This window comes from Balaenoptera borealis, assembly GCF_965194805.1.
Source record: "Balaenoptera borealis genome assembly, chromosome: 5".
Taxonomy (NCBI): Eukaryota; Metazoa; Chordata; class Mammalia; order Artiodactyla; family Balaenopteridae; genus Balaenoptera; species Balaenoptera borealis.
In genome coordinates, this window is record NC_138862.1 from 100,087,779 (window position 1) to 100,100,124 (window position 12,346).

A 12,346-nucleotide genomic window follows, 5' to 3' on the forward strand; every position below is an offset into this window, starting at 1 on the left:
ACTGGGATTGACATATATACACTAATATGTATAGAATAGATAACTCATAAGAAAAAAAAATTAGTGATAAATAGTAGAACCCTTGATTTCTAAGGGGGGAAAAATCTCTAAAATTTACATATTTAAAAACACAATCCAAATATCTCTAAATATTCTAAGCTTGGAGATATTTAAGACCACCTACATACATTAAATAATACAATAAAAAAGTAGTAAATTAGTTAACTATTCTTCAGGAAGTGATTACTTAAATTTGTATAAGGAAATACTGAGAAAATTGTTCAGATTATCCTACTATTTCAGAATTCATTGGTAAGAAGATATTTGGCTAAACTTGAATGACCAACATGAATGATCACATTTTCTGTGAGAAAAATGGCATACATATACAATTCACTGCCTGTTTTTTTTTTTTTTTTTTTTTTTAATGTCAGCTATTTATAACTGATGTGGCTCCTCAGGTCTATTTTCTATATTTTTCAAATAAAAGTAATTGACTTTCAATCACCAGACACATTGCTAACTAGTTCCTTTATACTTTACCATTCTGTTCATCAGAACATTCCGCAATTTTCAGGCTACGTACTAGATATCACAATACAGTAGATGTTTTTAGTTTCTTCTTTATAGCGGTTAGGGGTTAGTTTCAGGCAAATATGGACATCTCAGAGTTGTATTCGATTGTTTAATATGCCTTTTGATTCTCAGATTTTACTCACCAAAATTATAATTATGGACTCATCTGTTTGGGAAACATTACTGATAGACCAGTTCTCTGTGTATCACTAAATGCTCTGTGGCACAATATATATCAGAGATGGGCTTCTGCATCCCTTGACAGAGCTACAGTGCTGCCCTTGTGTCCTCTGGGTGTGAATAGCAATGAGGTAATGCATTTAATCTGCCAAGAGACCAGAAGAGGTATCATTTAACAAATCACAGACTACATATTCTCAATCATTACTTAAAATATTTGTAAATGAGAGGGTCATAATTTGAAGGGAAATAAGGTGGGGTAGGGGCAAATTTTAAATGACTAATTTATTATAAACCAAACTGAGTCATTCTGGTTCAAGCACATGCGGTCTACTGTGATGTATTTGTTGGTAAAATAAAATTTCAATATCAGCAATTTTTGAAAATGTACTTCAAAATCTCTATCTCTAAATACTCAACTACTGTAAAGCAGGTTGAATAAACAAACTCCTAAATTTTTGGCTAGGTGCTGCTCCATCCTACACAAGCCTGAACAACCTTCTAGTGTAAGCAACACTGAGCTGTATGGAATTACCATACCTTGCTCTGGGATACTTCCAGTGTGTCTTGAAAGCATAATTTTATATTTTAGCACTATTTTCTCAGATAATTCCCCCAAAGGAGTTATATGAAATATATTTAATAAAATATAAAGTAAATGCATGATATAATTGTTATAACATCAACAATGTATTCATTAATAATAAAAATGTTTACATTTAAACAAACAGAACCAGTTTGAAATGCCATGTTTTTAGGTTTTATAATATACAAAATTTCAATTAAAATCTTTTCAGGTAGTGAGAGAAGTTGATAATAAATAATGAATAAAACATCGCTGTACAGTGTACTTGGAGAAAACGGCATCTGCAATCAAAATTATTTTTCAATGAAAGTAAACAGAGATTAAAATTTAGATTAATACAACTCATTCCATGTTTTACAGGAAATATTGATGAAGCAGAACGAGAATGGAAAGCAGGATTCCATCGGTGGAACAATTACATGATGGACTGGAAAAATCAATTTAATGATTATACTAGCAAGAAAGAAAGCTGTGCAGGTCTCTAATTAATAGATTTACCCTTTATAGAACATTCTTCTTCCTGTAAATCAAGGCAAAAATATCTCTTACACACCTGGTAAGAAAGCTATTATATAGCTGAAGCAAAAATGCCAGAAGGATAATATTGATTTCTCACATCTTTCACTTAGTATTGTACCTAGCATTTCAAAACCCAAATGGCTAGAACAAGTTTAATTACATTTCACATTATAAAGTTTCACAATTAATTATATGCATATTAAAACAATTTGCAGCTTCAAACTCTCTCTTTCCTGAATAACTTTAAGATGGTTTTTTTTTTCCCTAAAAAGTATCTGTGTTCTTTTTCCAGTCTCAACTTTATTTTCATTACCACTCATAAAAGGTATCTTTTAAAAATGGATAAGGTCTTGAAACATTAGATACTATAATTTACAATATTACTTCCTTTAATTAATTTATGCATTTAATGTTAATATGATACATTAAAACAAACAGAAAATAATTGGCTGCTTTGTTTTTTTATATAAAGGCAAGAGAATTTATTTATTTAAGAGAATCTTAAAATAACAGACTTGGTCACTTGGAAACACCTTATGATAGAAACAAAATGTTACTACCAAGAGACAAAATGTAAAAGAATATAATTATTTATATTTTGTATTTTTAAAAATATGTATGCTTGGAGTCCTCAAATTATATTCCTCATTCTTTCAACTCTTTTTTTCCTCACCTCCCCACTCCCCAACTCTCCTCAAACATGCCCACATGTAAATTACTCTTCTGGTAACTCAAAAATTAAAAAAATGTGGATGAGCAGAAGTCTAAATGAACAATTTCAGAAGTCACGTACCATCTGGAATAAGGGAACCCTTGGCCGGACCCAGAAATGTCAGGATTTTAGTAGAGAAATTGTTCAATTCCAAAAAAGAAATGATTATACTTTCTGCAGACAAACTATATTGTTTTAATAATTTAAAAAATTACAAATTTGCATTTACTAACTTGAATGGCAAGAGAACACATCCCATGAATAAATTCACTGTCTTTCACTAAAGGGGAGAAGTCAGGGGATTTTAAATCCCAGGAAAGGGCAATACTGTTGATTATGCTAATTAAGCATTGAAAACTAGCACTCAGGATAGGATAAAGTGAGTCTACCGGTCTGTAGACTGTTGGTTAACGCAGTCTCATTATTCATTGGTCATAAGTATGTCTATAGTTAGATCCAATATAGGTCTGCCATCCTCATCAAATTGTCACTCAAAGATCATGGTATTTTATCAAATTCAGCTGATTAAAGAGAGTTGTTATACAAGCCAAGTTAGTTCATTTCAGTGCTGCTGTAAATGGACATTTTGCTTTATATTTCTTCCCTCATCCTGAGATGAAGAAAAAAACCATACAAAGGATAGACAAATTATCTGGCTTTCCATTCTACACCACCATCTTCATTTCGGGGACCATTCCCCTAGGATCTATTATGTTTTCTGAATCACTTGAGCCTCCTTTTTATGTAGAACCCTCTTACATATGAAATAGCTGGATGATACCTGTTCAACAGCATTAAAGACCCTTTAAAAGTTCTCTTAATGAGAGCAATAATGAGGAAAACATAACTAATGTTTGTAGAATACCTGTAACCTCCTTCATATGACAAATGTAGTCATATGAAAAGATCCCATGGACCACTTTGTCCTACCTTGGACAACAAATTGCTTCATTCTTGAATTTTAACTAGAACACCTCTTGACTTACTCTGAAGCTTTTATCCATGAGTTTATTTTGCTTTACTCTGTCTTATCCTTGGTCTGAAATCTCATCACTAGAGTTACCAATTGATGAGACGATAATAAAGCAGTAGGAGTGACAGTGATTTTAGAAGCGAATGCTAACACAACCATGCACACACAACACAAAAACTCATTTATCTCACTAAAAAATAAAAGGCTGTTTTCTTCTCCAGACATTGCCCATTTTCTTGGCCTGGTTTAATCCTTTATGGTTACTCTGAAAAGTGAAAAAAACAAAATTTCCAAGGCAATTAATTGTCAGTGCCTTGATATTGTGAGATTCATCTCTAGATTCGCAGCTGGGAACTGCTTGCAAAGTGCCATCACACTGTGTAGGTGCTTGTTGATTGAGTGAATGGATGGGAGGATGAGATACAGCCAAGTTCAGTTCCTCTGTGTAGCAGGAAAATTGCACTGTGAATCCTCAGAGAGCCAGGAAGAAGCATTAAAAAAGTAGAAGAAAAAGGTTGGGGGCAGGGGTGGAGGAGGAGGAGAGCCATCAAATGGGTCATCCTAAATACTTGAAAATTTCAGGGCAGAAGAGGTGATGAGAAAGGGAATTGCAGATATATATAGTAGATAATTTCACATTGGTATTTGGGTATTTAACTCAGCGATTCTTAACTTTCAACCTTGACTACACATTAGAATCTCTGGGAGTAGAACCTAGACATCAGTATTTTTAAGTTTCCCAGGTGATTCTGATTTCAGCAAGTGGGGGGATATTCATACCATTTTTTACTCACAAGCAGATAACTATAAAACTTGCAGTTTGGCATGAGAAAGAAATGTACTTGATATTGATATCTGAGGACTTAATTGTTTTTCTCTGAACAAGGAACTGTAACAGATATTACTGAATGTGTAAAATGAATTTGGCATACACACTTTTTTTCTATGACCTCCACACCAGAAAGTTATCTTTTCAGGATGTCATTTTTACCATAAATATATGCTTTGAGAGGTATGTTTGGAAAATTAGAAAGAGTACATAAAATACATACAATATTTTACAGTGTTTTATGTAACTGCAGTTATTACAGAAGATCATTTGGTTTGAGCTAAACCAGAATTTTTTCACTTGACAATAATTAATAATAGTAATTCAGATTCAAGATAAGGAATCAGAACTTTAATTCCCATTTTCCATTGCACTTTTCATGTAAAGAGTATCAACTGTCTGTGAACTCTCAAAAATATGGATAAATAATCATTCTCGCCAGGCTCAAAAAGAGATGTTTTTAGTGATTAATTACTTAATGATTATTAAACTAGGTAGGTGAGTACTAAGAGTTTTTTTTCTCCTCAGAAGAATTTGCAGAAGTCTTTTGCTTGAGGTAATTACTGTATTACCTTGCTTTTCTGAAGTGAGATGTTCTATTCTGTTTTAATTCTTTTTGATTTCCTTCAATGGTTCAGGGAGAAAAGGGGGGAAAACTTATCAAAGAAGTCTCTGGATAATAAACTATAAAAATGTATGTAACAGTGTTAAGCATTCTATAATCCTTGAAGTGAATATATGAAGAGAATGATCTATCATCTATCTATCTATCATCTATCATCTGTCTGTCTATCTATCATCTATCTAGGATAGCCACTCCCAATTTTAACCAAAGGGAGGGTTACTAGTATACTTAATACAACCTGGAATATAAATTCAAAGCCATTGCCTTGACCAAGATAGCCTTACTGTTCCCCTCAGCTTGACTAACTTTTAGACAGATTTCTTCCTGGCTGTGGGCCTCTGACCTCCAGTTTCTTAGATAATTTGCTTCAGAAATATTGCAATTGTAAATTCTTTCTCTGTCCCTTTGAAATGTATATAAATCTCCCAGCCTCTTGACCTCTTGCCAGTTTTACTACCCAGGAAGTGTCTTTCTCAAGGATCTGGGAACTATGACTTTGAAATTAAACATTATAAGAGATAGTGCCTCCATCTCTCAGTCTCTATGGGAAGGTAGAAGCCTAACTACTTTGGGAGCCAGTTACCAGCCACAGATGGCTTAATCCCAGAAGAAAACATTTCAAACTCTAGGATAACTCTACAAGCTCGACACATCCCACTGGTCAACCCTCCCCCAAAGTCCTCCAGTACTTTTTCACTAGCTCACCTCAACACTTAGAAACCTTCACATCTTTTATTTCAGGGGAGTTGAGTTCAGTCTCTCTCCCCTATTGCAGTAGCCTTATATAAAGTCTTTCTTGACTGTTGAACTTTGTTCAGTGCAATATTTACTTTCACAGCCTAAACCAAAATTCAACACTTCTTAAAGTGCCTAGGGCACATTCATATTTATATTAATATTCTACTATCAATATCATATCAGGAAAATACAAATGTTTTCTTGCAGCAGATATCCTTCAGAAAGAGTGGTTCCCTAGTGAAGAGGGCAGTAAAACTTGAATTTATGAGGTGTTGACTATCTATTTTTTAGTAATTTTTTCTAATATCTTTTACAGTTTAAGCAGATGGTAATTTTCATTCTCGTGTTAGTCTCAAGTTTTTGGAATTTTTCATTTTTAGCATTTCTTAATGTTCCATAGTATTTTTTTTTCTTTCCTTCCACAGCAAATTTAAATTTTCATGGGCATACTCTTTTCCTGATAGAATGGCTGTAAACAAATGGATTCCCCCATTTTGCGTGTAGGACGTTTTTTCTTTTTTTCTCTTCTTTCCTCTCCTCTTTCCTTTTCTTTTTCATGAATGCAAAAAAAAAAAAAAGAAAAGAAAAAAATTAGATACAGATTCTTGTACAGTGGTCTAGGAGCCACTGGTGATATAAAGGATTGCATATACATCTATAATGCAAATTTCATTAGGCTGTTAGGCCTTTGGGAACAAAAAATAGCATTTTCCCAGAAAAAAATTTATCATGAAGAATAGCTTAAACTTCAGGAATCCTACTTGCAAGGACCCCTTTGAAGGCACTCTAGGTAATTTTATATTATTTTTCTTAAAGACTTTTATATTATTTTTCTTAAAAACTTTCTTAAAGTTTCCACAGGAGGAACAAAACTTGGTTTAGTTGTTATTTTTCACCACATCAGTGGAAATGAGTCTTTAGTCTATAGCCCCAGACACAAAATGACATTTTTAGTCTAAGAGGACTCTTCCTCCGCCCATTGCCTTTAAAGACATTCTACTGGTTTTCTTTAGTTGAAACGTGCTATCATTGTATTACAACATTGTAATATGCTAATTTTGAAGTTACTATCTTTGTGCAGGGTAATAAGTGAGTGAAAAACTCAAATGCTAACATCTGCTGTGGCATTTCAATTTTAAACCAAATGTGTGCATAATATTCTCTTTGGTAAGTGAATTAACATTTTCACATAACCATGAAAGATAAAATTTTAATAATCTCCCTTGGAGTTGTCTCTTTGAAGTCATGTACAAAATATTAAGTGAGAATTCTAACAGAACACTAGTCCTTCTTTTAAGATTTTTGAAGTTTTCAAAGACAGAGAGTGAATACCATGTCCTTCCTCTCAGGTCACCTGGTGTTACAGCCAGTTAGAGAGGCAGCAATTTTCTTATCTTAGAGTAGATTGACGGCTACAAAGGAATGCCTCGAATTCTAGAGCACCTAAGGTTCTTGATCATTCGCTGGCACTGCTATATGGAATTCTACTTTTTCATGTATATTTTTTAATGCCTGAAAAACATTCTAACTTTTTCTAGGGTGTCTTTCAATCATCTTTTCAACCTCTTTTTGACTGTCACTATCCCTTGGAAGAACAAAAATTCCAACTATCCTATGCTAAGGTCTTAATGAAAAGTATTTGATTTATCACATTACATTATCCCTCCAAGGCATATCAGTTTTAGTAAATTGAGTCTGGCTTGGATCCTACCTAAAGAAATTGAGTAGTGGAATGATTGGGGACACTGTGCCACTTAAGTTCAGGCAGAGGGAACAAATGAGAAGGCTCTGGGGAGATCGTCTCACTTACTGTGTTTAGGGAACAGGCAAGAGATCTAAACTGCTGGAGGAAATAGAGAAAGGTGGTAGGAAATGGGGCGGGAAGTGAGGAGAAGGGCAGATAGGAAGCCATCACAGGGCTTTGAGCAGATGAGTAACATAATCATGATCATCCTTTATTTTAGCAGGAGCACTCTAGTTCCTTGGAGGCTAGATTACACAAAGGCAAGAATGGGCATAAAGAAAGCTGTTTAATTATTCCAGGCAAGAGAAAAGAATGGTTTGAGCCTAGTTAGTACCTGTCAAGAAGTAAGAGGTATTATATTTATTATATTTCTAAACCATAGCCAACAAGATTTGCCAAAAGATAGAGAGGAGTAAACAATGATTTTTACAAGATTTTCTGCTTAAATAACTGGTTGGATGGATTTATCATATTCTGAGACAGGGAAAGCTGTAGGTCTAAATAAAGAAATAGATCTAACAGAGAAACAAGAGTTTGGTTCAGGGCATGCTAGGTTTCAGATGCCTATGTGGTCTCTAAGAAAGAAACCAAGAAAACACTTTGTTAAATGAGAGTAGAGTAGTGGGGAGATGTCTAAATTAGAGATATGGATTAAGTTGTTTCCAGCATAAAGATGGTATATAAAGCCATAGGACTGAAGATTACCTAGAGATTGGGTGTAAATCTGGACTGAGCCAAGCCAGCACTCCAGCCCTGAGACTTAATTTGACGTTTAAGTCTGTCAGTTTTATAAAGGTCTGTGCTTATTGCCAGACCTTTATAAAATGACTTCCCTATCCTTAAGTTTCTAACCTTGATTCATCTCCCATTCGTCTGTAATTCAACACAATTTTTTCCTCAGGAGAAGTAAACCAAGCCTTTTTATAGTTGAGAAAATCTTTTGGTGTCCTCACAAATAAATGATTATTTCATTGAATTTATAATATCACCATTTAAATATATTTTTCTCAACTCCATAGAATTCTCTACAGAATGAAAGTCTAAGAGCAACTAGAGTTTTGTTTTTATGCATATAATCTATATCTTTTGTTTGGGTGCTTGCTAGATTTACACGTACATGCAAGCATACTTATAACTCACAGACTGAATAATGGAAGCCCAAAAGACAGCCATTTTCTAATCCTTGGAACTTGTAACCGTTGCCTTATATTGCATAAAATAATTTTGTAGAAGTGATTAAGTTGAAGATCTTGAGAGAAGTAGATAATATTGGATTATCTAGGTGAGCAGTAAATGCAATAACATGTTTCCTTATAAGAGAGAGGCAGGGGGAGATTTGACACACAGAAGAGAAGGCAATGTAACCACAGAGGCAGAGTTTAAAGTGATGCAGCCACAAGCCAAGGAATGCCAGCGGCCACCAAAAGTAGAAGAGACAAAGAACAAATTCTTCCCTGGAGCCTATGGAGGGAAGGTGGCCCTGCTGACACCTTGGTTTTGACACAATGAAACCGATTTCAAATTTCTAATCTCCAGAACTGTGAAAGAATAAATTTCCATTGTTTAAACCATTAAGTTTGTGTTGCTGTATTACAGCAGCCATAAGAAACTAATACATAAAATAAAATTTCACCAAGTTATATCTAAGTATTATTTATCTAACATAATTTTCCCTAGGATTTCAAAGCTACTTTCAATCTGCCAGTTAATATACATCTTAATTTGGTGAAAGTTTTCATGTGTATATCTTTTTGTTATTTCTGCTCTGTCTGCTCCGTTCTCACCTCCCATAGTCCTATTATACATGAGTCCAATTACCTGAATCTGTCCCCTTTTACCCTCACTTTAATTTTTCTTTATTCCTTTCCTTAGAAATATTCTGATTTGGGAAAATTTCCTTCTGGTGTTTGCTCTTCCTCTCAGATTTGTCTTCTGTAACTAATCCATTATTTTTATTACCACAATTATTTTTATTAAATTTTATATTTTTTTTGCATCTCATATAGTTTTTCTAATTTCAACTTATTCTCTCTTTATATCTCATTGTTACAATTTCATAAGTATAAAAATTCCTTTGATCTTTCAAAAATAAATTTTTATATGTTTATAAATACTCTAAAATTTTATTTTTGCACTAGCAGAATTTCAAAAGCAGGCTAGCTTTACCTATGGAAAGATAATTCATCCTTTCAGATGAATTATCTTTCCATAGGTCTAACACAGTGTTATGTGATATAAATGTTGAAATAAATTTTGGCAGAAATAGGTGGGGATTGCTGGTCTAGTTCTCCAGATACAGGCAAAGGAAGAGGAGAAAGATTATTATATTTAATATAATTTTAATTTATCAGTGGGGAAATCCAATATCTGGTAGGTTCTAAGAGGTAATTCTAGTGGAGGGCCCTTCCACAGAATGGATATTTATCTGGATTCCATTCCAAGATAGGTGTGATAGACAGAAAACTGCCTTAGCAATGCCCTATTTCAGTTTATTCTTCGTCTTTCCTGTTGGCTTTATTTCACATTTTTTCAGCCTTGCTTGGTAATGGGATACACCAGTATTCACCTTCAGAGGTCCGTTTGGTCTTTGTCTGGCTCAGTCTTCAGTACTAGAAATATGACTAGTTAAAATGTTAGAGTCTAAATGCTGCTGACCTGCATTTTTAAAGATTATTTTAATTCTAAAAAAGTAAAGGGGTATAGGTTGGAATTATGTGTGACATCTGTGCAGAAATTCCTATGCTGGAAAAAGAAGAAAAAACAAAAAGCAAACAAAAAAAACTACATCCTCAAAACCTGTAAATCAGTGTGTCAGATATCTTACATCAGAAACTCAAAGAGATATATCACTCAAGAACAAATAACTCAGCTATAGTGATATCAACTGATGATCACACTATTGGTATTAATTGTCCTGTAGAAAAGACTACTGAAAATGTTTCAAATAATAGTAACAAGAACTGTACAATTATTTTTACTGGATCACAGCACTAGTTTTCAGTTTGAGTAGCACTTCCACCAGTAATTTTATTTTTGTTGTAATAGAAGCTCAATAACTGTCAGATATACCTTATATAATATGCCTATATGTTCAGCAGCATTTAAAGACTCCTTCATTTTTCACTGAGATGCTTTTTCGATTAAGTCAAGAGGCATGGTGCTGCTAATCCTGAGATGCAATAAATCAACTCCCGGCTCGGGCATAGTCAATTCACCAAATTCTTCTTCTTTTTATTGTTTTAAAATAGCACTCAAGGGCTTCCCTGGTGGCACAGTGGTTAAGAATCCACCTGCCAATGCAGGGGACACGGGTTCAAGTCCTGGTCCGCATACCATGGAGCAACTAAGCCCATGCACCACAACTACTGAGCCTACACTCTAGAGCCTGTGAGCCACAACTACTGAGCCCACGTGCCACAAATACTGAAGACTGCATGCCTAGATCCCGTGCTCCACAACAAGAGAAGCCACAGCAATGAGAGGCCTGCACACCACAATGAAGAGTAGCCCCTGCTCGCCGCAACTAGAGAAAGCCCGCACGCAGCAATGAAGACCCAACACAGCTAAAAATAAATTAATTAATTTAAAAAAATAGCACTCAAGATGAACAAGTGGGGACCACTAAGCTAAGAGATTGTAGATGCCATAATTAAATATCAAAATGTATTTTAAATATAATATTTTTCAGTAATAAACTAAGGAAATAATGACCTAATTCAGTAAGTTCTAAGAAGAATTCTTGCCTCATGCAAAATTTCTGCAAATTCTTGGTCCCAAACTGAACTCATTGAAATTATGAAACTGAGGCAGGAGATAGATGGGCACCAGGCTGAGCAGCCGGAGTTTGTCCCCTGTGGACAGATACTTCAAAATAGCAGGAGTGAGAGAAGCTGAGCCCCGCCCAGATCAGAGATCATATATATCTCATTCTTGAAGTCAAGGAGACCTTCCCGACTGTACATGCACAGAAAGGCTCGTTGGAGGTCAAAAGGGAGTTATGTCAACCTGCGCATAGGCCTCTTCACTATAATCCGTCTTGGCTAAGAGATGCGCACGCACACAGGGAAGGACCCTGAGATATACCAAATACGGACCCAGAACCAGGCAAAGCAAGATGATGGCCAAAGGAAACCCAGAAGAAATGCCCCATATAAGTGATTCAAACTACCATGAGGGCGAGACCTTTCTCTGAGCTCACCCCTGTGTGCTTATTGGCACGTACTCTTTTTCTTCCTAATAAACACTTTGTTTCACTACTTTCTGTCTTTGTGAGAATTCATTTCTACAAAGACGCAGGGCCAGGGTCTTGTCACTAACCAGTAGTCCAGTGCCGTGGCCTGACTTCAATCTCTGGCTGGGAACTGACATCCTGCTTCAAGCCAATGCAGGCCAAGGCCACCCAAGATCAAAACCAGCACAGGATTTATAGGAAAATGCTAGAATCAAAAGAAAAAGAAATCAGGAAAATAAAGGATGGACAAAAAACACTCACTATGAAAAATAAATTCTTGGAGCAGATAAAAATTGTGACCAAATATATTGCCATTAAACTAAAAAATCTTAATAAGTAGTTATATAACAAATAGTTCAAAGCAGAGATAAAAGAATTCAGGAAAGATATCATAGGTAACAAGAGATACAACACATGAGTCAGCAAAGCACAAGACAGAAGGAGGAAAAAATAAAATCTCAGGTATGAAGCCCACATTAAGAATATCATAAAAGAGAACGATCCTGGCTGAAAACACACTGACAATATGACAGGATTGAAAAATAAACAAAATAAGATAAAAGGAAAGCAGGAGTAAAAAAAAGCCAAAGATGAATAGGAACGATTGAAGAAGGAGATACAACACAATCAGCT

General features: G+C 34.8%; 1 protein-coding gene across 1 annotated transcript in view; it reads left to right on the forward strand.

The window, feature by feature from the left end:
* The window catches only part of BCHE (butyrylcholinesterase), an 87,053-nt gene extending 77,931 nt beyond the window's left edge, over window positions 1-9,122 (forward strand). Inside the window, exon 4 of the mRNA XM_082394035.1 lies at window positions 1,703-9,122. Coding sequence (XP_082250161.1) covers window positions 1,703-1,827 — 125 coding nt within the window. The 3' untranslated portion in view covers window positions 1,828-9,122. The remainder of the gene's footprint in view (window positions 1-1,702) is intronic.
* The last annotated feature ends 3,224 nt before the right edge of the window (window positions 9,123-12,346 follow it).